The sequence below is a fragment of the Crotalus tigris genome, unplaced genomic scaffold (genome assembly GCF_016545835.1).
Source record: "Crotalus tigris isolate CLP2741 ecotype Arizona unplaced genomic scaffold, ASM1654583v1 scf7180000018301.7375997, whole genome shotgun sequence".
Lineage (NCBI taxonomy): Eukaryota > Metazoa > Chordata > Lepidosauria > Squamata > Viperidae > Crotalus > Crotalus tigris.
The window spans coordinates 853,295-879,763 of NW_024096931.1; the positions used below are offsets into that span (position 1 = coordinate 853,295).

The window sequence follows — 26,469 nt, forward strand, 5'->3', positions numbered from 1 at the left end:
CAAACTGTCAAAGAATGAAACGCAGGCATTGCCTGTTTATGCAAAAGAGCCAAGAACAAGCATTGATGCATGTTAAAAATTGGATCTTATTGATTGTACAGGAAACAAAACATGAATATTGAAGTAATAAAAATATGACTGGAAAATGGAGAAGCTAAAGTGCTCTGGGTGTAATCTCAAAACATCTGGAAGAAAAACATCACACAGTCAATTTCTACCAACGCTAGAGGGGAAAGTGGACAACAATAGTGTAAAACCTGTCGATGGCTTACATAACACACTAGATCAGCGGTTCTCAACCTATGGGTCGGGACCCCATTTGGGGTCGATCGACCATTTCACGGGGGTCGCCAAGCAAGGCTGTCCGCCATTTTTTCCCCTTTTCCGGCGGGTGCCTTACCTCCCTTGGGTTGGGCCAGCTGGTGGCCCAGCCGGTGGTTGGCCTGCTCCGTTTCTGCCGCTTGCCAGCTACGCCTCGGCCGGTGCAAGGGGCGGCACCACGCATGCGCGGCGCTCCTGGGAAGGGAAAGTCCTTGACTTATGACCGGTTGGGTAGTCCTCGACTGACGACTGGTTTAGTCCTCGACTTATGACCGGTTTAGTCCTCAACCTACGACCGGTTGGGAGGGTCGCGGCATTAAAAAGGTTGAGAACCACTGCACTAGATATAAGTGTGACTGAAAAGAAGTAAGTGTGGACAATTGATGTGGCAATACTAGGGGATTGCAGAATAGAAGAACTGAACATCACAAAGCATTCAAAGCTGAAAAAATCCGGCCATGACGATCCAAGTGATTATTAGCACTCTAGATCAGAGGCCCCCAACCTTTTGAGCACCAGGGACTGGTTCCATGGAGAGAGGTTTTACTGTGGACCGGAGGGGGCCTGATTTCACGTACTGCCTGCATCCTGTGGATGGGGCCTTGCTGGTTTGCGCAGACTGGTTTCTGGCATGCTGTGGCCCGGGTTGGGGACCCCTATTGTAGGTGCCATATCTTGGACAGCACTTAGAAAATCTGTGCATTGACAAAACCACAAAATCTCAATTACACAAAGTCACACAACTTGGATCCACATAGATAATATGCTGATACGTTACCACATCCTAGGTTCTTGGAAAGAACTTGATGGCTATGAAGGCCAACAGCAGCTAAAGAACTGGCAACTGTGACTTCACATTGTTGTGAAGAGACAGTAATAACAATATTTTGAAGTCACAGATAAAAAGGGAAAATAACATGTAAATGTATATGGGTATCTGCACTTTGATAACTGCCAGGTGAGGGGTGAAACTACACATATACAACTCTTAATTAAGGAACTGAATGCTTCCAGATGGATGGCTCCTGGCAGCCTAGTTCTCCTTGAGGGGGTGAATGGGTGGGGTGGGAATGGAAGCTGTAATAGAGGAAAGGATTCTAAATAAAAGACTGGCTGGCTTCACATGTTGTATTAATTTAGTGAATTACTGATCCGTTTTCACACTTCAGAGTTAGCCTTGGCAGGATTCCTGCAGCATGCTATATTAAAATCAAGTCAGCCAATGATATTATGGCATCCCATGATGCATGAATCTGGCCTTTATCATGGGAGTCTACCAAAGGCCATATGAATGAGGAATCACACAATAAAATCTTTGTGAAGAAGAACCTGTGCTGTAAAAGAGAGGTTGTTGGCAAGACACAAGTGATAAGCAGCACACATTCTCTTAAAGAGCTTTTGTCCAAAGGTCTGAGAAGTTAAACCAAGGTCGGCTGGAAATCTCCACATATAAATTGCATGTTATTTTCCTGCTACATTTTTATGAGTGGGGAAAGTTAAATGGAAGCCTTCTGGAACATTTTCATTTGAACAAACCCGAAAAACTATGGTTCAGCTGCAAATGTAGGAATCCCCTTAAGACTTTTTAAGTTCTGTCTTTTAAAAAAATTGCCTTGGAACAGGGGTCGCCAAACCTGGCAAAGACTTTGTGGACATCAACACACATGGCTGGTTCAGGAATTCTGGGAGCCCACAGGCCGTACAGTTGCTATAGTTGCCCACCCCTGAGCTAAACGATGCACTTCCTTGATAATGCTGAGATGCTGAGGCCCAACGCCGGCCATCTGCCAGCCTGTCCTTTCTGAGAAGCAGAGGGAGGAGGCGGCTGACTTGCAGGGCATCTGCACCCCCAGGGGAATCGCTATTCTGAATCATCTAATGATGCTCCAGTGAAGCGAAGCAACTTAGGCAGAGGAGGAAACTTGCTGTGGGTTGTGGGGTGGAGCTGGGCCCTGTGTTGCAAGACTCCTCCCAAACGGGAGTTTTGTTTCTTCCCATTAGCACAGTGGTTCTCAACCTTTTTAATGCCACGACCCCCAACCGGTCGTAAGTCGAGGACTACTCAACCGGTTGTAAGTCAAGGACTACTCAACTGGTGCAGCACCGTTTGCAGAATGGGACCTTTGGCGGGCTCAGCAGGGCAGAGACAGCCTGGACAATTCCTATTGGCTTTTGAAAACCAATAGAATTAGACTCTATTCAAGAGAGTCTCTTCTATTGGCTTTCAAAAGCCAATAGAATAAAAGGGAGTAGCACAGCTAAGGAAAAGGAGGGAAAAAATGGCGGACTGCGTTGTTTGGTGACCCCCGTGAAATGGTCGTTTGACCCCAAATGGGGTCCCGACCCACAGGTTGAGAACCACTGCATTAGCAGGACCAGCTGCTGCATGGGGGGGGGGGGCGCAAATGGCTCACAGTCATTTCTTTCCCCAAGAAAGGTGGAGGGAGATCAGAATCCTCCTGCCCAGCTTCTTCAACAGCTGTCAGTTGAACACCAGGAACACCGCTGGTGAAGGAACCTGGACTTAAAGTGAACACAGCTCAGGTTTCCACACAACCCTCCCTCTTCACAGGGCACAAAAATGTTTTTCACACTGATTACCACGGATGATACCTAGTCGGGTAATAATAAAAATGATGATGATGATGATGATGTCTGCAAGCCAGCAACCCAGCTCAGAGAGCACCAAGAACTCCACAATTAAAAAAAAAACCCTACCGAATCACTTATCTTAATTCTGATATTTTGGCTTCCAATTATAATTTAAAATTATTGCTGAACAAATGCTTTTATTTTAACCTATTTCCCTATGGCAGTGGTTCTCAACCTTTTTAATGCCGCGACCCCCAACCGGTCGTAAGTCGAGGACTACTCAACCGGTCATAAGTCGAGGACTACTCAACTGGTGCAGCACCATTTGCAGAATGGGACTTTTGGCGGGCTCAGCAGGGCAGAGACAGCCTGAACAATTCCTATTGGCTTTTGAAAGCCAATAGAATTAGACTCTATTCAAGAGAGTCTATTCTATTGGCTTTCAAAAGCCAATAGAATACAAGGGAGTAGCACAGCTAAGGAAAAGGGGGGGGGGAAATGGCGGACTGCGTTGTTTGGCGACCCCCGTGAAATGGTCGTTCGACCCCAAATGGGGTCCTGACCCACAGGTTGAGAACCACTGCCCTATGGTATTCCCTCCATATTATTATTAGACGGCAAGCACCCAAGTGGAAGGCTGAAGCAAAGATGGCAAGGCACAATAAATACAGACACGACAATCCAGTTGGATGCAGATCTCATTTGATCGTGCAAGGAGGTGTTCGTCAACCCAAGTCAATACATTCTTTTTACGGTGACAGACCAGCAAATTGTCAATCCAAAAAGCGCATTCTGCACCTGCGGGAATAATGCTAGGAAGATGATAACGGTCCCCTCCAGGTCATGAACTGGTAACTGAAAGAGGCACAATTCCATATACAAACAGTAGGTGCTGTCCAGAATGGCCAAGAACACGAGAGGAGCCCAGGCGGCCTGGGGGAAGGTGTCCCTTGCAGCTCCCAAGGCCTCTTAGTCAGAGCTGTTTGCAGAGATTATGTTTGAGAGCAATAAGCCATTTAGCTGTGTTTACGGAAACATATGACATACTTCTTCCTGATGGAAAGGACTTTGGAAACGATGAACATGCTTGGGAGAATACTGTATGTCAAAGAACAGAAACATTTGGCAAAAGGCACGCAGTGCATGAAGTTGGGCCTAGGACAAAACGTGGAAGCTTCTGCTCAGCAAGTGGATGAGTAAGCAATTCCGCCCGCGTCACAGAACCAACAAAGCCATGCCTGCAAAAAGCACTTGCCAATAGCTGGAGAGAAGAATTCCTGGCTTCCCTCCATCTCCACGCCTCCAAATATTTCTTAGGATTACCAAGGCAACAAAATAGGAGAATGCAGGGAAGACTTGAGAAAAAATGCAGATATTTAAATAGGAATATGGGCAAATTTGTTATCTTTTCCCTGATTTGGGTAGACTATAAACTAACTTAAATACATGAAGGAAAGCTGAAATGTAACATTATTCAAAGAAAAGAGCTTAACGCTTTCAGTTCATGCTTATAAAGTGAACACCCCAAACCCCAAATTTGTAAGGTAGAATCTAGTTAAGTTTTAAATGCACAGAATAAACAAGAGAGATTTGACAGTTGGAACTTGATGCTCATGGCTAGTCTTCAACATACATCTTCAACAAAATTTCAAGTTGCTCACTGCAACATACATCCACAAATGCATTTTTTCCCAAATGGGTAGACACACCTTCATGCTCCAATAACACCATAATACTTCACTCTACAATAAGCCACTGAGATTCAAAGAGTTATTTCTCACTTTCTCTAGATTAAGCTAACCTTTTTGAACCCTGTTTCAGCTAGTCCGTAATTTGAAAAAAGCCTCTTCTGTCTTGCAAAGACATACTTGCTTTTCCCACTCAACATTTTGAAAAGCAGCAATCAAAACCCCCAAGGGCAGCTTTATTATAGGAATTTAAACACAGCCATTAATCAATTACCTGTAGCAGGTCATCACTGAGGACTTCCGTTTTCTCAGCTCTGTAAAAGAAGAAAAAAAGTCATTGAGTGTTTTTGTACACATATTAATGATAAGGTAAGTAGGACTGATCAAACAAGAATTTTATCTAGAAAGGATAATTCCGCTGATTACGAAAGCAGTCCGCTCTATCACCGATGATACATAAGCAACAGATACTATAAATCTTTACCGTGTGTCACTTAATCAAGAGAGTGAGGGCAATGTTTTTTTCCCCTATTAACTTTCCAGATGGCTCCAACTAAAGCTGTTTATGTACAGACTTTGCAACATCCTTGGGAACTGGCAGAGTTTCACAAACGCCTCTGAACTCCACTTGTGCTTCTTGTATCCAGCCAGGGTCTTTTCTCTCTCTCTCCCACTGTCCATTACAGAAACTTAAATTTAAAAATTCAACCATATCAGTACTTTGTAGAGTTTTTTCAGTATTTCCATCTTTCTGCCTTTTAAAATTGGGAACATGGTCCTTTCAGCAAAGTATTTCTGGCTCAGTGGAGTGTTTTAAAATGTTGGCTACCTGTCCTTAAATGATTATATATCAAGCACAGCAGAAGCTTTTATTTTACTTGAGTTCAGTTTATATTAAAAAAAAATCAAATCACAGCTTCAGGTTTCCAATTGTTTAATATCAACTCCTTCACTAAAATTCACTGCGGAACCACAACTTGGAGAAGAAGCAAAAGTGGATTTCTGGTAGAAGGAACCGTCAACCTAGGTTTGTGTTCAAGGGCAATGAATTCCTAAATTCTTACACGCGGTAGTAAAAAGGTGATAGTGGCAGAACACTTGTGAAAAAACTCTTGCAGAAGAGAGTTTCATTCACGTAGTCTACAAGGTCCTGGCTACAACTCCCACTTGCTTGAATGGGAGCCACCAATCCAGCAGGACCCCAAGTCATGAACCATTTTTTCCTCTCCCCTGTCTAGAGTAACTCCAGGGAACGATGTTACCAGTTTGCCGAGATGTTTGTTGATACACAGCAGGTCCATTCTGCTTTTCTTTCCATTCAGACCCCGACACTTCGGGATTTCTACAGCAGATCCAGTTCAACCTGGACTGGCAATGCACAGCTGGATGGCATCAGCTCACTAATGATACCTCACCCCATATAAACAGCCATAGCAACAGCACTTAGACTTATATATTGCCCCATAGTGCTTTACAGCATTCTCTGGTTTACAGGGTGGGCATTATGTGCATATTGCCCCCCCCCCCAACAATCTGGCCCTCATTTTACTGATCTTGGAAAGATGGAAGGCTGAGTCAACCTTGAGTCCTGTCAGGATTGAACTCTGGGCTGTGGGCAGAGTTTATCTGAGACACAGCATTCTAACCACTGTGCCATCAGGTTTCATGCAGATGTTTAATGACATGCCTCCCAACAGGTTTCATGCAGCTGTTTAATTACATGGGGAAGCACTGAGTCCCATGGAACCCCTCCCATACCCCCCTGGAAAAAATCAAAGATTCTAGCATATCCTGTCTGAAAAATACCGACTGAAATTGCCTGCTTAGGTAGGCTTGGAACCACCGTAACTCAGTGCTTCCAGCCTCCAGCTGTTGCAGGTGACCCAGAAGGCTACTACAGTTGATAGATATGAATATGCTCAGAAGTGTAATGGGACCAGGTGTTGCACACAACTCAAAATTGACAAACTCAAAATCCTGGCAGTCCTGACAAAAATAATTGCTTAGAGCAATCCTGTCATCTCAGTGCCCTGACCATGCCTGAGTCTGGGCTGATAGGAAACTAGCATCCTCTGTGGCCGATGCCCTGCTTGACAATCATCCATAAAAAGGGAAGATTGAAGATTGGGAGAAAGTGGCCAAAAGCGGCCAGATCACAGGTGGGTTTCTTCAGGACAGGGCACAATAGATCTCCCTTAAGGTAGGCAACATGATACCCTCCCTCCAAAAAGTGTTAACTGTCTGCCATATTCAGTTACAGCCTGGGAAGTGGGGCGCTTCCCACCAGATTCCTTCACTAACTCCATTAGTGCCTCTGATCTAACTGCTGCATCTGATCCTGGAGGAAGCCAGAGAGGCTGTTGTCAGCCATCAGGCATGCTAGATTTTATGACCTCCCACTAATTTTTTCTCCCAAGAGTATTGGTTAGCAAATATCCTGCAATGCAAAATTAGACTATAGAAATGGTAATTCTCAAAAAGAAAGCTAGCCTCGCAAAAGATTCTTATCAAATAATACAATGCACCATTGAACTACTGCTTTGGCTGGACTCTGATGGAACCAAATACAGCTATTGTAACTTTTCTGGAAAGTAAGTCAGGTCTCTTCAGAGCTCAGTACAACAAGGCAACCCTCGGCATGGCTTCGAGGACATCCACTGTCCTTCTTTTTCCCAGCAAGATGAAGCCGGTTAAATTTCTCGCAAATAATCTCTCTCAGACTTTAGCACATGAGGCCCTTGGAATTTGAGTCAGTAGAAATGATCTCTTTCAAAAATGTGTTAAACCTGTTTTGGGACAGAAATGTTTATAAGAACTGACATACAGACGTCAAATTACTTCCATCTGTATGAAAGCAAGAGAACATCTCAATAACCTCACTGGCAGTTCATAAAAACACGGTTTTCTGGCCAGGTTCTTTAAATTAATCTCACAAGGCAATGCAAAGCTCTTGTGATTCTGGAAGCACCACCATTCTTTCAAAAAACATTTTGCATGAGGTACGTTTAGTTAGGAGCGTTGCTGAAGCCAACAGATCTAATTTTGTGTCTGGGAAGCATGCTTTGAAGTGTTATCCAAGAGTACTGTCAGAATCCAATTATATTTCATCTCTAGTTATCGACTATGGAAAACCCCATTTCTGCCCTCTCTGGATTCTGTCAGACGATGAAGGGAAGGGGGGTGAACAAAGCGGTTTTATGGCCCTCACTTCCTTTGGTACAACTAAAAAAGGGACTGAATGTGGATACCACCAAAAGGACTAACCATAACAACGGGGCCATCAGCTTTCATCTACTCCCCTCTGAAGTCTCCCTTCCACCAGCAGTGAGGAAAAAGAGGGTGGAAATGTAACGCCTGGGATTGTCACTGGAAGGATGGTGGGGTGGGATTGCTGAGAACCCCTTAAAACCTTGAACCATAGGGCCTGGCCCCCAAGTCCTGTCTAGAATGCCTGCAACCATTTTCTCTTAATAAAAACGAGCACAGGCTATACTGCAATGGGAAGACAAAGTATTCTCTTCCTCTAAAGAATGACTAACCAGAAAAGCATGTAACTTTCAGTCTCAAAATCGTACAAGTGGTTGATTTGTATAAGCATCCATAATATGCTGTTTTGGAAACAGACAAATTGTTACAACACTAAGGAAGCCCCCCACATACTTTTGTAATCACTAAGGGTACAAATAAGGTGTGCCTAATGCCAAATCTAAAGAGAAAGAGAGGCTATTAGCATGCAGAGAATGCTTCTGTAAATATTACCAGGCTTTCCCCAGCAAATACAGAAAGTGGACTGATCAGCTGCTTACATGGTTAAGAAACCGCCCAGCTGCTAGACTGGCAGAACTCCAAAATGTCAGCCAAGTATCTGGAAAAGGGAGAAAGCAACCAGATACATGTGCCAGAATTGATCCAAAGTTAAAAGAGTGAAAATATCAATCCATCTCACCCAGAGCCATGTAATAATATAATAATAACAAAGTTGGAAGGGACCTTGGAGGTCATCTGGTCCAACCTCCTGCTCAGGCAGGAAACCCTATACCATTTCAGACAAATGGCCGTCCAGTCTCTTCTTAAAAACTTCCAGTGGTGGAGCATTCACCACCTCTGGAGGCAGGTTGCTCCACTGGTTAATTGTTCTGACTGTCAGGAAGTTTCTCCTTAGTTCTTGGTTGCTTCTCTCCTTGATTAGTTTCCATCTGTTGCTTCTTATCCTGTCTTCAGGCGCCTTGGAAAATAGCTTCACTCTCTCTTCTTTGTGGCAGCCGCTGAGATATTGGAACGCTGCTATCATGTCCCCCCTCGTCCTTCTCTTCATTAAACTAGACATTCCCAATTCCAGCCACCGTTCCTTATATGCTTTAGCCTCCCAGTCCCTTAATCATCTTTGTTGCTCTTCTCTGTACTCTTTCTAGAGTCTCAACATTTTTTTTACATCGTGGTGACCAAAACTAGATGCAGTATTCCAAGTGTGGCCTTACCAAGGCATTGTAAAGTGGTATTAATACTTCATGAGATCTTGATTCTATCCCTCTGTTAATGCAGCATGTATTCTGCATCTCTCCAGAACTCAGTCTTGGAACCACAGATTCTTAACTGAACAGTTTACAGAATTAGCCTAAGTGTAGTTAGACTTTTACATCAGGCATAGCTTTATCCAAATGTAGGAAATCGTGTGTGGTCAATTTCTCTTACATCTCCTATTCAATGATGCTGTTGATATTGCAATTCAAGAATCACTTTTATAAGACTAATGTTGTAATAACTGATACTTAACAAAGAGTTTCTTATCAGGACTGACTTCTAATGCCAGCAATCAAATTAAATAAGCAGTCAATAAACTAATATTAGACCAACAATCAAGCAATAAACAATACCCCAATCAAGGAGCTACTGACTCAGACAAACTATCAAACAGCAGCTTAAACAAGAAATCACCAGGAACACTCCTACTCACACTGACAGGGCAAGTCACTTGAATATAAATGAGAGCAAACCTCACGCTCATTGGCATTGATGATGTTACCTAGTGGGGTAATGAAACATCTGCAAGAAAACAACCAAACTGGGAGAGCACCAAAGACTCAACAATCCTCCTTTCTAGCATCGATGAAGTTACCTAGTTGGCTAGAAGGGAGGGAACAAGGGTTTTGAGGAAGACTCTGCTTGTAACCCTGTCTTCAGTTCAGGACTGTATGGCTTTGGTATGGACGTGTTTGCTGTCAGCAGCTCTTGGATCTTAATAGTAGCTGCATCCTGTTCTGAGTAACACTACATTGCTACTACTATGACTACTGCTGTTAGTTTATCCCTCTTTTTATATGTATAGTCAATTCAAAGCAGAGAACATACCTAATACTGCCTCCTAGTTTCCATGCAAAACAATTCTGTAAGGTGGGTTGGGCTGAGACAGAGTAATTGGCCCAAAGTCACCCAACTGGCTTGCCTGCCTCAGGGAAGCCTAGAATTCACCACCTCCTCGTTTCTAGGCCAGCATCTTAGCCAAACAGGCTCTCATTATTTTATTATGGGTTCATCACAGTCAGCCAGATGTTTAGGCTGGATTGGCATTTTTATCCACTCCTCGAGTCCTTCCCAAGCACCTAGGATAAGCAGATACTGTTCCTTTGTAGTACTATTGGTATGTCACAGGAGGTAAGCTGTTCCAAGTAAAGCTGCCTTTTGCAATTGACCGATGGTGAATTTGTCAGTGCTGATGGTGTTCAAGTGGTGCTCCAGTTGTTTTGGATTGCACTCAAGGCACCTATCAATATTGGGAGCACCTTTGCTTTCCTTTGCTGCTACGGTCATTCTATTTGCAGGTCTTTGTATTTTGTGATTTTCTCTAATTCTTTCTCTTCTGCCATCTTCAGGCACTACTATGACTATTTTGGCAATTGTTAAGTCTGGAGTGTTATGTGGCAGGTGCTTCTCTGTTTGAACCCTAAAGTCCCAGAGCTCTTTAGCTTCTCCATCTTCTATTACTTTATCTATTTTGGGGTCCCAGTGGTTATTGTTTGCAGCTAAATGGTATTTCTTGCAGGTATTCCAATGCACCTCTGTTGCTACTTTGTCATGTATTCACTTCTAACCTCGACTTCTTTGTCAGCTTGAACGATGCCCATGTAATTTATAGTGATTGTCCTCATCCAGACTCTTGATATTATTCCCACAGGAGATCTTGATTCCTTCAGTTTTCACTATTTTCCCTCCATTGACGGTGAGGGTGACACATTCATCCAGTCCAAACTCCACTGCAATATCTTGGCTGTATTGATGAGCAGTGATTCTACTTCTCATGGTTTTATTCCATACAGCTTCAGATTGTCCATATAAAGGAAGTGGAACAGACTGCCAGATGTTTTTAATGATTGTTAGCTATGGCCTGTCTTGTTCAGTAATGGTGACAGAGGAATCAGTGCAATGACAAACAGTAGTGAGGATAGTGAGTCAAGAAGATTCCTCTCTTATCCTCTCCTATTCTGTCACTATTGACCTGCAACGGTGTCTTCCACTGTGCCACTGATCTTTGTACAAAGCTTCTGATGTTTCTACTGACTCTTGTTATTTCTCTTGCAGTTTTTCTAAAATCATCTTGTCAATTAGGAGCTGATCCTTTGTTCCTCTGCTGCTTGGGTAGTTTCCTTTCTGCTCTAATTTTTTTCAATTAGATGCTGTTGGATTGCATCAGCAGTCTTAAATGTTGAAAATCTATGACTTGAGTGGATTGCTATCCAACAGCTTACTTCAGGTTGAATATTATTTGGTAGCAATAAGGACGAAGATAAGCCCTCACCTGCTGGATCTCAAAGGATTATCTTTCCCTGCTGTTTAACATCTGTATGGAACCACTGGAGAAGTCACCTGTCTATTTGGTTGAGATGGAAGAATAAATGAAAGTTTATTTGTGCCCAGAGTAATTGGTGATTTTTTAAAAAGTCAGTGCTTTCATATGGCCAAGTGCAATAAGGTCAGCTAGATAGCAACACACAATTGATCTCAACATTTTAAGTAGCCATGACATGGTTAGTGCTTGGATGAGTAAATACCACGATATTCCAAGGGAAGGCCAAACTGGAAACTCAAAACAATAGTTTGAAAGATTATGGTAAATTAATCCAATGGTTGATATTCCATAAAGTATTCAGCTATCAAAAGAAACAAACAAATAAAAAGCCCCTTTAAATAAATGTCACAGGGAAGTTTGAAGGAATTCCAAATCCTGCTTTATGGTTCTCATTGGGCATAGAAGCACAGAAGGTAGAAATTAACCCAGGAGCTAGATCATCCATCATCATGAGTTGAAGTATCATCAGTAGGTGGAGGATGATCCAAGTGTTGTTTTAGTTGCCCTGTTTTAGCTGTGGGGGCCTGGATGGGGGCAACAGGTTTCAACTGAACCCTGGCAAGACCTGTCAAAGCTTTGGGTGCATGGAGTTTCAAGATCCAGGACTTCAACATCTTTAATTCTGGATGGGGTGGCACTACCCAGATGGACTCGGTCCGCAACTTGGGGGTTCTCCCGGATTCATGACTCCTGTTCCAAGAACAGATAGTGGTTGGGGCCAGGAGAGCCTTTGCACAACTTTGTTTTGTACACCAGTCCAGCCTTTCCTGGATCAGGAGTTCCAGCACTCAGTCACTCAAGTCTTGGTCATCTCATGCCTGGACTACTGCCATGCGCTCTAGATGGGACTACCCTTAAAGAGCATTTGGAAGCTACAACTGGTGCAGAGCGTGATGCCACGGGCAGCCTTTGGGGCCCCTATACTGGCCCACCTTAGACTGCTCTTGTGCGAGCTGCACTGGCTGCTGGTTTGCTTCCAGGTGCAATTTGAGGTGTTGGTTATCACCTTTAAAGCCTGAATGCCATGGGTCCACACTACCTGAGGATCTGTCTCAGCCTGATGGGACAGGCCTGCCCCACCCATGCTGGCAGAGGAAGCATGCTGTGGATCCCATCGGTCAAGGAATTCTGGCTGGCAGGGTCCAGGAGAGGAGCTTCTCTGCCATGGTGGTGGCCCTTTGGAACCTCCTGCCCTTCCGGGATGAGATCTGCCTTCAATCCACTGACCTTCTGCTGATTGGTCTGGGGACCCAATAGGGAAGTACTATGCTGGAGGTGATTGATGAACTATTAGTAAATCCCACCTCCTCCCCTGCATATCCTGCTCCCTCCCCTATCTTTTAATCACAAGTTGTATTCTTTGTTCGTGTGTGTGTGTGTGTGTGTGTGTGTGTGTGTGTGTGTGTATCTTGGTTGCACAAGAGGAAGAGGATTTGAACAAAACTGCATCCAATGGAGGGGTGACAAGCTGAAAACATAAAACCCCAAACAGAAGACCTATGTTCAAAAACAGTGAATATGAAACCTAGCTTCACACAGCCATACCTTTCCTCCGCATGTGTGTGTGTGTGTGTGTGTGTGTGTGTGTGTGTGTGTGTGTGTGTAAAAAGCTACTAGATGGGAGCATTTCAGCCCAGAAGGTCTTCTTGCCTGGGGGAGGCCAGGCTTCGAGTGAGGCAGCCCTCAGAGGAGAAGGTGTCCTCCCAACACCCACCCTCCTCCTCTCCATGGCACAATGACTGAGTTTGCTGCTAGGCCAGGGAGGAGACGCAGGAAGAGATGGAAACACCTGAAGCTTTGTGCAGAAACCAAGATAAAGAAGGGCAACTGAATACAGGCTACAGAGCTACATCAATGGCAGCCAGAGAAAAGGGGGTCTGTGAGCCCCTTAATCCAAATGACTAAATGTTCCCTGCAGGGCTCCAGAAGTTCAGAATGCTAACTTGGGGTTTTTGTCCCCTCCAAAGAGAGATGAATGACTGGCCCTTCTTAGTCTTTCGATTATAATTTCACTCACTGCATTTTCCGAACTACAAATTGGTGAAGCTTATCTTTACACTCTGAATAACCCAAAAGTTGGATTGTGCATTAAGAGCATCTTGAATATTGGGCATTCAAACGTCCCTTTTACTCCCTTGATTTTAAACCATTTCCCCTTATAGAATCCATTAAGTAATTGCAGGAAATACAGCAGCTAAGCGGAGCATAGAAAGGTCACAGAAGCAACATCGTGGGAAAATAGGATTTTTGGCCTGACCCAAACTTTCAAAATATACTCAGAGAACTTCCAAGAGGAACCTTTTCAAATCTAGATTGCAATGGAGAAGACCTCAGTTGGGGACTCTCCCATCCTGTGACCGACGTTCAGCTTCCATCATTGCAAAAATAGCAGAAACTGAAAAAGACCAGTTGAAAAGAAGGCTCATGTGGAAAAAAATCATAATAAAACAAAGATCATTCAGGACTCTAAGTATCTGCAATTTAATTTGTATCACAAACCAAATGTAATACAACATTTTGGATGCAGTATTTTGAATCAGTGGTCTATGAATCTTGTTTTCAAGGGCACTCTGCATACATTTTATTACAGTAACTACGCAGAATTTCCATAACTTTTTAATTTCCCATTATCTTCTTCTAAAGGTCAATGAATATGATATTAAAAAGCATTTCATGGTATGGAATCCCCCTAAAAAACTTTGTAAGCAGAGCTGGATCTAGACGTTTCTGTGCCTTCACTTTTAGAATTCAAAGTGAATTTCATTTTCCCAATCAGTTCTATATTATATACGAAACTGCAGTACAGGGTTGTCTGTGAATTTGGAGAGAAAGGTTATTAAAGTTGTAAAACTGATGGGTTAAGTGATACCTACAGTAGAAAACGGACAAATTAAAAATCACTGCATGCTTTTGCAAACAGAGTAGTGAGTCAGCGAAGTGATATGCCTGTAAAAAAGTAAAAGCGTAATTTCAGAAAGACCTGTTGAAATCTTGGTAGCAGTAAAAAAAATTTAAAAAACCATATCTTGGGCTATTTGTAAAGAGAAAAATCTCAAATTATATATTAAGTCACTCAAAGGTCATAAAATTGAGCAACAACAGAATGGGATGGCACTGGGTGAGAAAGGCATGTCATATTTTTGAGAGCACTAGCTTTTTTCAGGGTGGGGAGGAACATGGTGAAAAAAATGGGCATTCAAGCCAACAGCCTCCTAAACTAAGAGTTGCAGATGGGAACGATGCACTCACAGTTGAAGACACAAGTATGAAGGTTGATGTCTTATTTCAGGAAGTAACTCCATCTCTGAACTTAAGTAAACTCAACAGAGGAACTAGGTAGTATTTAGTTTAAAAATACCAACAGGGCCCAGGAAGCTGAGTGCAAAGTGAAACCATCACAATGCCAGACAGCAGCAAATTTGAAAGCCAAAAGCCAGCTGTCTGGCCTCTTCTATCTGGAACACCAACCAGACACGCTTTTGGACTGCTGCTCCCCCCAAACAGCTTCTGCTTTCCCCATTCTGCTTTCTGCAACATCTGTGCGTAACAGACACAGAATGATAGGGTAGGAAGGGACTTTAGGGGACTTAGCCAACCCCCTGCTCAAGTGGGAGTCCCAGTGGTCCCCAACTTTTTGGCCACCAGTCCGTGGACCGGCTCAGGTTCCATGGAGGGTTTTTTTTCCGTGGAACAGAGGAGGCGTGGTTTTGTGTGCTGCCTGCATCCCGTGGATGGGGCTTTGTGTGCAGCCCGGTTCCAGTCCATGGGCTGGGAGTTGGGGACCCCTGCCCTATACCATTCCAGACTAATGGCTATACATCTCAGTCTTCAGCTGAATTCCATCTTCAAGCGGACTTCACACTGTAATCTTAATTTAGAAGTAAATTTCTGGGACCCAGCAGCTTGGAGCCAGTCTTTCTCCTTTCATGCTGCTCACGTACCCATGGTCAAGGTAGCCATTTATTCCCCAACCACAATTATGAGTCAGGCAGGTTCCCAGATAAGGCAAGAGTAAGCAAAAGAATCTTTTTCATGCTGGCCATGCTGTCAAAGAGAAAATGGAATCATGCACGGTTTTTAATGTGGCTTAAACCATCTTTAAGGAAATAAAAGTTATTAAAAAATCCATACTCCTTTATTAGTTTCCCTTATTAGTTTTGGAATATCTCTGAGGTTTTTGGGGACCGTATGCTATGCTGGAGTTGTGCCCCTCTGCCCTGGAAGAGTTCTACAGAGCTGGGGCCAGCTCCCCCAATGGTCATCTCCCACCAAGGATGCAGGCAAGTTGCCTTGAGTCCTCTCCTTTGTGTTACTCCCCTTTTTATTTATTTCTTTTCTCCAAGGCACACAAGTAGTCCTTGACCTATGACCACAACGGAGTCCAAAAGTTCTGTTGTGAAATGAGACATTTGTTTTGCCCCATTTTAAGACCTTTCTTGCCACAGTTGTTAAGTGAATCACTGCAGATGTTAAATTAGTAACATAGTTGTTAAGTGAATCTGGCTTCCCCATTGACTTTGCTTAACAGCAGGTCACAAAAGGGGATTACGCGATCCGGGGGCACTGCAACTGTCATAAATATGAGCCAGTTGCCAAGCGACCAAATTTTGATCAAGTGTACATGAGGATGTCGTAATACTTGTGTGAAAAGGTCATGTCCCTTTTTTCAGTGCTGTAATTAAATTGTTGTTAAGTCAAGGACTCTGTATTCATTGTACTGGCATTTGCATGCCTGACTATGGCTCCAGACACTTGGTTGAGCTGGTTCAGGACTAAAGGAAGGCATAAAAATCATACATCCTTATTTCCCATCAGTTCCATATATTACGGCTTTTATGGCTCCTAGATTGATAGTCTGCATTTACTAGCATTTTTATTTCTTGCATTTTTAACTTGCTCTTTAGTCTGTAGAAATTAGAAAATTATAGATTTTGCTAAGCTAATTTTTAGTAGTACACTTTTTATGAATGATAACATATAGACATGACGAGGAAACATCATACTGTGTTGGAGGCGTCAGTAACCCGGCATTCAATCAATGTCCCTTCATGCTGAGATAAGCAGCAAGAATACAAACTTCCCAGCTGCTCATCTTTCAAGCAGAGATTCTGCCAGGACTGGGGAATCTTTTCCAGAACATTCCATTTAGTCAGGCCTGCTCCTCGAGGCCCTGCACTCTGCATTTCCCCATCTCCAAAGTCCGATCTGTTTTTGAGTTGCTAAGCAGGAGGGATGCACACAACGACACCACTTATGGACAGCCTGTCAGCAAACACAAATCCTTGGGCTCTCAGAAACCCATCATTCCAACTGGATTAAAACTCCCCAAAATGAAGTGCAGAGCTCCACAAAGTAATCTAGTTAAAATCACCCAGGCTCATGATGCTGCTTTAATTCCCACAGCAACGGCAACTGAGCTGCTGCAGCCTGCATTTAAGAACCAGTCTGTGACCAGGATTGGCACCAGGCAAGTGATTGTGATTGGCAGATGACGGACGAGGGCTTATTCCTCCTCTATTCCTAGCATAGAAAAGTTACACTTAATTTTTTGTTGTTGTTCAGGACTGAAGGCAAAGTCACTTGTCATTTTCAAACTTGTCATTTCAAAAGACTTAAAAATAGTTAATAATTTCTGATATGAATAGCAACTGAGATTAGCAAACTTAATGTCCTTTAAAAAATATGAGCAAGATGGCTATTTTCATTGTCTCTCAGTGCTCAAACACAGAGGAGATCACTGTGCTGCAATCTCCTCACAAGGAGCAGCTGTCCGGAGCACGTGTGGGTGATTTCCTGTCCTCACTTTGTCCAGAGAGGTTCCAAAAAGCTAGTCTATTCACTGGCTCTTTGTTCCTTGCTTTGCCTTCAGAGACATTTTTGGTCCACCATTCCTCTCCCCAAAAACCCTCTGATGGTCTTAAACATTTCCTCTATTCCTTTCAAATCTCGCAATCTTTTTAAAAAAAAAACCCACTTTCCCCACTTTTTAAAGAAACCCATTCCTAGATTTCACGGCACGAGATCTTGATTTAGGCCTGTTGCTTGTTGTTTCAGGCTTCAGATGAACTGAATTTTTTTCCACAATTTTTTATTGTGGAAATGAAAACGAAACTGGAAATATAGATAAAAAACAAAATCTGCAGAGATAGAGAAGGGGCATTATCTTACCTGAACGCCTTTTCTCATCACGGAGATGGAGAATCCACCAATGGGTTTAGACTGTATTCCTGCCCAATCAGATCAAGTCAGCCAAAGTTGCCATGCCCGTCCTGGACCATAGAGATCCCAGTCTTGACGCAAGCATAGCCATTGACTGACAGCAAGACGCTGTGGCTCTTAAAACTAAAAACTAACTCTAGGCCTAGATGACCTACAAGGGTGGGAGTAGATTCTCCATCTCCGTGCTGAGAAAAGGCGTTCAGGTAAGACAACACCCTTTCTCCAGCACTAGAGATGGATAATCCACCAATGGGACATACCAAAGCCTACTGTCCCTGAGGGTGGGAAACAGACTGGTCCAGTGTGGCACTTTGGTGAATAACCTGTTGGAGAACCCTCCTACCGAAGGAAGCCCCCGCGGAGGTAAACCTATCGATCTTGTAGTGCCGAATAAAAGGAGATGGCAAAGCCCATGTGGCCGCCCTGCAGACTTCCTCAATGGACGCCTGGGTAGCCCAGGCCGCTGAAGTAGCTGCACTCCGAGTGGAGTGGGCTGTAACCCGTCTTGGAACCGGCAATGACTCAGCTTGATACGCTCCGGCAATGCATGCTCTAATCCACCTGCCAATTGTGGAAGAGGAAACCTTCCGACCTCTGGAGGAAGAGTGGAAAGATATACAGAGAGCTTCTGATTTGCGGAATTCCACTGTCCGTGAAATATAGTCCCGAAGTGCTCTGCGGACATCCAAACTATGCCATTGCCGTTCCAGAGCGTGCAATGGGTTGGGACAAAAATCCGGCAGCACTATTTCCTGTGATCTATGGAATAGAAAGTTGACTTTCGGGACGAAGGTAGGGTTGAGTCAGAGCGTCACTCGATCCCAGTGGAAAACGCACAAGTCATCCTGGATCGAAAGCGCTGCCAATTCGGAGATGTGACGTGCCGAGGTGATTGTCACCAAGAATGCCACCTTGTGGGACAGGTAGTGAACGTTGCACGTCCTTAGGGGCTCAAAGGGTGACTTAGTAAGAGCCTGGAGAACCCGTGGTAACTCCCACGAAGGGTACCTGTGCACGGTAGGGGGTCTGGTGTTAGTGGCTCCTTTAAGGAATGAGTGGATTAAGGGGTGATGACTCAATGTCCCAGCTGAGTTGCATGTGAGGACTGTGGAAAGCGCTGCAATCTGTTTGTGCAATGTGTTTGGAGCCAAGCCCTTCTCCAGACCATCTAGCAAGTAGTCCAAGATATGGGGAACTGTGAGTTCCGAGAGCGACAACTGCCGGCTGGACTACCATAATCGGAAGTTCTTCCACGTGGCCTCGTAAATGCGGTTTGTGGAAGGGCGACGGGAGGCCTGGATTACTGTGATGACCCCTGGCGAGCAAAGCTCCCTTGTTAAGATTGAGCGCTCAAGTGCCAGACGGCTAACTGGAGCCATTGGGGGTCCGGATGAAGAATAACCCCTTGGCTGAGAGAGACCCGTTCCAGAGGGATCTGCCAAGGGTCTGCGAGGGAAAGGCTCATCAGATCGGCGAACTAAGGTCTTCTTGGCCAATAAGGGGCCACCAGGAGTATCTCCGCTCGCTCCCAAAGGAGCTTGCATATTACCGCCGGGAGAAGAGGTAGAGGGGGAAAAGCATAAAGCAGACCTTGCGGCCATGGGCTCCGGAGAGCATCCGTCTGTTCCGCCCCTGAGGCTGGAAACCAGGAGAAGAAGCGAGGCAGTTGGGTGTTGGATGGGGCCGCGAAAAGGTCCACAAGTGGGAAGTCGAAATGGTGACAAATTTCTCTGAAAACCCTCGGGTGAAGGTGCCATTGTGAGCGATCTACCATTGTTCTGCTCAGAAGGTCGGCCTGGGTGTTCGCTTCACCTGAAATATGATCGGCCTTGATGGAGGCCAGATAGTGTTCTGCCCAGGATCCCAGTAGAAGAGACTCGGTCAAAAGATTCTGAGAGTGGGTACCCCCTTGACGGTTTATGTGAGCCTTGGCTGCCACGTTGTCTGTGAGGACCAGTACGTGGCGGCATGACATCTGGTTGTGAAAGTGAAAGCACCTGAGGGCCGATTCCTAGAGGCGAGGCCTACCCGAAATCAAGCCTGGGAAGAGAGGCAGAAAGAAAACAGCCGAATCAGGCCCACCGAACAGCCTCAGTCCAGCTGATCGGCGCTGTTCTCATGCGCGTGCACCCCCTCTCAGGCTGAAAAAGCAGCGATCTTTAAACTGATGCGAACGGGCCGAAATTTGCTCGGCTGGCCTTGGATCAGCCGGCAGAGCTCCAATGGACTGCAAATGAGCTGGGAAGGTGTTCTAACGCCCGTGAGGAGTAATTTTCGGCCTGGGGTTTTCCTGTAAAAATGGCCCCCAGAGCCGCAGCTGCAAGCTCCGCTGGAATTCTAGTAATCTCCTCAGCTGGCTGGGGCTAACAGCCGTTAGTCCCAATCACTCCAGTGAGTAGAGAAAATTTGGATTGGGGGGGGAGGGAAGGGAGGAAGGAGCCCCTTCCTTAATAAGAGCTAGGTGTATAGCTCCCAATCGAAGGAAATTAGGAGCAAATTCCAAGTTCCTGAATGGGGAGGAGTGGAGAATTTGATAAGGGCAATCGAATTTTAAATGGGAATAAAATCAAGTTAGCTAACTACAACCCTACACAGCTACTGAGGAAAGGAAAATCCACCAATGCAGACTGTACCTGCCTATAGCCAAACCTGCACATGTCTGTCCTGGGCAAGATCAAGTCAAGACTGGGAGGGAAGTAGGGAAGGTTTAGAGAGGGTGGACGCAGCCTGGGGGGAATGGGCAGGCGGTACCAATGGTTAATTGTATTTTGTATGAATAAATGGAAAATAAAAACTTTTTTAATAAAAAAAAAGTCAAGACTGGGATCTCTATGGTCCAGGACGGGCATGGCAACTTTGGCTGACTTGATCTGATTGGGCAGGAATACAGTCTAAAGTTCTAAACCCATTGGTGGATTATCCATCTCCAGTGCTGGAGAAGCAGAAAGAATTCTCTGATCAAATCCATCTTAAAGCAAGTCTTTTTGGTCATCTGAAAACTAGCTACAAATGGAATCAACTAACAAGAATCTGTTGAATGAAAAAAAATGTGCATATATATTCTCAGGATTAGGAATAAAAGACTGGAGCTGTAACTACACTGTAAGGAGAGGGCAATAAAGGAGACCAATATAGTGGAGTCAAGGAAAGACCCACTCACCAAAGACTGCAAGAGAGAGCTTTTCCTGAAGCTGCAGCAGACGGACATTCAAGGACAGTCATAGCAGCAGCCCTTCCATGCGGCGATGTAACGCGCTCTGAGAAAAGGCTATTTTTTGCCCTTCCCAAATCCAAATGGTTTTCATTACCAGGCTAACTTAAGAACTAATGCCAGAGTCTGGCCTTTTTTCCTCCCCAGACATCCTTCTTTATATATTTGATTTTATTTATATTGAAACTGCTCCAGGAATTCACAGCAGCTTTCATGGGAATCCTCCTTCATGTTATCCCCACAACAGGCTTACAGATATTCATTTATTATTTATTAGTTAAAACATTGTTTTTTCCAAACCTGGCATCTTTAAGATGTGACAACTTCAATTCCTAGAATCCCTCACCCAGCATGCTTTCCCTCCAAGACCTCACAGGGGTTCAACAGCTTTCCTTCTACCAATTTTCCCAAACAAAATGGGAATTTGTGAGGGAAACGAAACTGAGAGTCAACGATTTGCAAAGGTTGAAGATGGACTTGAACTTAGATCTCCCCCAGTCCTAGGTCAACACTTGAACTGGGAGCACCCGACTTTCCCCCTTGTATCCCAAAGACTGGTAACCTCCTCTGGAAGTGGTAATGGCATAACAAACACTATAACGCACATCCTTTTAAAACAGTGGTTCTCAACCTTTCTAATGCCGTGACCCCATAATACAGTGCCCCATGTTGTGGTGACCCCCAAGTGGGTGTGGCCACCAATAAGAGGGAGTAGGACAGCTGGGGAAAAGGGAAAAAAATGGCGGACCACGTGGTTTGGCGACCCCTGTGAAATGGTCGTTCGACCCCAAATGGGGTCCCGACCCACAGGTTGAGAACCACCGTTTTAAAACTTTGGGAAGGCAACTCTGACTCCTTATCACTTTAGTTGGGTCCCATTTCATAAAGTTCCACATTTGCCTCCAGCTTTAAATCCATAAAGGAACGCAATTGACAGTAAACCGGTGGAACGACTTGCCTTCAGAAGTTGTGGTGCTCTATCGCTGGAGGCTTTTAAAGAGAAACTGGACAGCATTTGTCTGAAATGGTTTCGGGTCTCCTGCTTGAGCAGGGAGTTGGACTAGAACAGTGGTTCTCAACCTTGACAATTTTAAGGCATGTGGACTTCAACTCCCAGAATTCCACAGCCAGCAATGCTGGCTGTGGAATTCTGGGAGTTGAAGTCCACATGCCTTAAAAATGTCAAGGTTGAGAACCATTGGACTAGAAGATCTCCAAGGCCTCTTCCGGTTCTGTTATTCTAATTCTACTATTAGTTTCCTGTTCACTGAATCAGATCTATCTCTCAAAAGAAATAAATGGGTACAGCTTACAAAGCTATTATTTGTACAAAGTACAAGTATACAGAAGTAATTTTCTGTACAACCAGTCAGTCCATTCTGCCAGAATTCACAGCCAGCCATTGTGCTTTGATTGTACTGAATGCTATAAAGTCAAACTGTTGCCAATGCACTTCTTGCAGAAGGCTTAGTTTTCCTGGTTTTTTTCATGTGTGATGCCATTCCTGTTTCCTATTTTTGCTGCAGGTTTGAACTAGTATAGTACGTACTAGCTCTGAAAAAAAACCCAGCTTGGTTTGCAACAGAGATCGCGTCATACGAGGTTTTCAAAAGCCTCTCTTATCCATGTCTGCTTTCATGCCTACAACTTTAAAAAAAACCCTCAGAAAATTTTTGGTGTTGTTGTAAATCAGATTCTATAAGCATGTTAGACTGTCTTCCTACTGTTCTCTAACTATGTCTATCCCTTAAGTCCAGAAAAGAAGGTCATTTAACTGAAATCTCTTATCTCTATGCTGATGGAATGTGAGAGGAAAACCAGCAGCTTCAGGCCAGAGCTGGCTTATGGCATCATACAACACCTAAGGACACATGCAGTTATATGCTGTACCCAGTTCCCAGACAACAGAGGTTATGGCTTCGATTGCACAGGCTGACCGTTGAGTGAAATGATCCTAGCCCAGTGGCTCTCAACCTGTGGGTCGGGACCCCATTTGGGGTCGAACAACCATTTCATGGGGGTCGCCAAACAACGTAGTCTGCCATTTTTTCCCCAATAGAATTAGACTCTCTTGAATAGAGTCTACATGTAATTCTATTGGCTTTCAAAAGCCAATAGGAATTGTCCAGGCTGCCTCTGCCCTGCTGAGCCTGCCAAAAGTCCCATTCTGCAAATGGTGCTGCACCAGTTGAGTAGTCCTCGACTTACAACTGGTTGGGGGGTCGCGGCATTAAAAAGATTGAGAACCACTGTCCTAGAATCAAAGGACTTGAACAATCACTATACCTGAAAGCAGCAAACATTTCATTTTTAAATAATAGGTGCAGAATGCATTTCACTTACTATAGTACCTTAATTACCGTACCCAAACTCCCCAGTTATGTAAAGGGTTTATAGGTAGTCCTCAATTTATAATCACAATTGAACTCATAATTTCTATGGCTAAGTGAGGCAGCTGTTAAGTGAGTTCAGCTCCATTTGACAACCTTTTTGCCACAGATGTTAAGTGAATCACTGCAGTTGTTAATTGAATCACACAGTTGTTAAGTGAATCTGGCTTCCCCCATTGACTTTGCTTGTCAAAAGCTGGCTGGAAAGGCCACCAGTGGTGATAATATGACCCTGGGACAGTCATAAGTACATGCCTGTTGCCAAGCCTCTCAATGTTGATCATGGGGATGTGGCAACGTTCATAAGTGTGAAGAGTGGTCACCTTTTTCAATGCCGTTGTAACTTCAAATGATCATTAAACAAATGGTTGTAAGTTGAGAACTACCTGTATTCTCAGATTTAGGGGAAACAAAGCCCTCCTACAAAAACAGGCCCATCTATGAAAACCAGTCTTAAAGGTCTTCCCATCATCCTTCAGCATCTTGGGGCAAGACCTGCTGCACGGGTAGGTCCCTGAACGGGAGCCTTTTTGGCTGCTGGCCTTGCTGCTTCTACATTTTATCATAGTTATGTGTCATAACTGGTTTCATAGCCATGGTTTGCAGATGGGCTGAGATCTGAAGGGAAAACTCAAGTGGGCGCACACTCAGGATGCGCAGAGAAACAGGCTCTTGGTGTAAGGACGGAGCTGCTCATGTCCTGGCTGAGCTGAGGCCACTCTGGGCATGTAGACGCAGCAGTGGACTTACGGCGTTAGGACAGTGTTTCTCAACCTTGACCATTTTAAGGCATGTGGACTTCAACTCCCAGAATTCCACAGCCAGCATTGCTGGCTGTGGAATTCTGAGAGTTGAAGTCCACATGCCTTAAAATGGTCAAGGTTGAGAAACACTGCATTAGGATGTGAAACGCTGCACTGCACAAAGCTATCAAGCAGCAGCTCAGGGGAGACAAAGCACGGCTGGCTGGGGGATTCTGGGAACTGAAGTCCACAAGACTTAAAGTTGCCAAGATAGGACATCGCTGATATATAAGACTGCATGTAAAACCCAGTGTGAATTACAAATGTTGTATGGTTCACCTGGGGGGGGGGGGAAACACCCACTTGATTGTTGACCCTTTTTAAAAATGGAACACAAGTTTCAGCAGCCCCAGAAAACAGGGCAGGCATCTTGATGCAAGTAAACATCTGGCCAAATGGCTCTTTTGCTGTTCGCATGCTCTTGATACTAAACCACTATTGTTAATTCCCTAAAGAAAGCCTGTTAGGAAGCCTGAAAGGCAAATGATTCAATGAAGTATTGCTTGGTTGTGTAATTCCTAATTTCCTAACTTCTCAGTGATACCAAGAGTCCACCTGTCCCATCTGGCTACGTCAGCATGAAACTGCTGTGGGAGGCAGAGCTGTAAACACTGAGTCAATTTCAGAGGCCAGCAGCAGCATCACCCATCCATTACCTCAAGGGATGGGTAAGTAAACACAACAGGCTTAAGCTGGTTACCCAGACAACCTTGTCTGTATTTTGATAAAAGTCTATCACAAAAATCCCCAGGAAGGGGTCCTTGGTGCTCTCAGAGAAGACCAAGAACCCTCATTTCAACCCTAAGCCTCAGATATTCTCCTTTATTAATTTCCAATAAGTGTTATAGAATAGAAACTCTGCCCATTCAAATCCCAATTAAAGAGTCCTAATTTGAATGCATAATGAAGGTTGTTTAATTCTGAATTCAGCAATCAGTTTCTAAATGGGTGGATGGCTTAGTGTATGTTATGTAAGTCCAGTCACCTGTAGTTTAGATAGTAAGTTTTGACCAAACAAACCATGGTTTACTGCAATCTGTAAGCTCAATCAATGACATCTTTTGAGAGTACCGCTTTGTTTACAATTTTGTTCCAGCTACTTTGCTCAATTGTTTTAAAGACCAAAAAGAAATGTAATAACTTAGAAAAACTGTAAACTATAAAACAGTGACACTAAGGGATCCCCTCCCTTATATATGAAGTTGTAAAAGGCTAGTAAATTACAACTGATAATCTTTTTAATAAAGATTTAATAAAAACAGAATTGTTTTCTATGGCAACAGAAGATCAAATTTTACAGAAGTGAACAAGTTCTATATTATAATTTTGTTATTATATAGTATTTTATACACACATTTATATATAATAGTATGAATACTATGTTTTATCAACTTTCAGAAGGCTGATAGTAAGGGTGTTAACCTAATGTTTATTTTCCTGATTGTTCTAATTTGTCTTTGCTATATCCCCCCATTTGAATCTTTGTATAGTACATTTTTATTAAACAGATTACAAGCTGTAACTGATTGGCCTAATTTCATACATAAAGAATGCCACATCCTCCCACCAGTATACACATTTTTTTCCATTCCTAGCTCCTTCCCTAAATTATAAATGTTTCAATTTTACTCTGTTGTTTGTCTAGCTACTTATCCAACAGGACAACATAATGGATGACTGTTATTGTACTGTTTGTTTTGTCATGTTTTATGGTGTTTTTACTGTTAGCCGCCCAGAGTCCTGCGGGAGTGGGGAGGTTTATAAATTTTAAAAATAAAATAAATAAATAAAATATTAAAAAGATATGTTTAGTGTCACGGTTAAGGCACCAGACTAGAAACCAGGAGACCTTGAATACAAAGCCAACAGGGTGACCTTGGGCCAGTCACTCTCTCAGCCCTAGGAAGGACGCAATGGCAAACTTCTGGAAAAAAAACTTGTCAAGAATTTATAGATTGTATTTTTTTCTTTTCCTTTTTTCCCTTTTTTTCTATTTCTTTTTTTTTCTCCCCTTTCTTTCTTCTTTTTTTTTCTTTCTTTTTAAGTGTTTTCTCTTTTTAATGCTTATGTCATATATAATTTATTATTAACTATTTTATAAGTTGTTAAAATTTGTTTAGGTTTTTAAAATTTTAATTAAGCCTATATTCAGTTTTGGGAAGCTCGGGGGGGAGGGGGGTTGGAGGGGGTGGTTTGGGAGGGGTTGGGTGAGGGTTTTTGTTGTTGTTGTTGTTTTTTGTTATTTGTAAAAAATTTTAAAGATTTTCAATAAAAAAAAAAAAGAAAACTGCAGGGACTTATTCAGGCAGTCTCTGTGAATCAGACCCAATTGAACAGAAATAAAATATAGACAGAATCACTCTCATAATCTTTGGGAACTCCCAGAGGTCCTAGAACAGCA

At 43.7% G+C, this 26,469-nt stretch overlaps 1 protein-coding gene across 5 annotated transcripts in view; it reads right to left on the bottom strand.

Annotated features, from left to right (window-relative positions):
• Positions 1-26,469, bottom strand: part of ARHGAP17 (Rho GTPase activating protein 17) — a 77,264-nt gene that overhangs the window by 33,946 nt on the left and 16,849 nt on the right. For all 5 annotated transcript variants that reach the window (XM_039349675.1, XM_039349673.1, XM_039349676.1 and 2 more), the window contains exon 2: positions 4,876-4,915. Coding sequence is in view for 4 of the 5 variants with exons in the window: in XM_039349673.1 (XP_039205607.1) it covers positions 4,876-4,915 (40 nt within the window). In the remaining variant the exon portion in view is untranslated. The remainder of the gene's footprint in view (positions 1-4,875; positions 4,916-26,469) is intronic.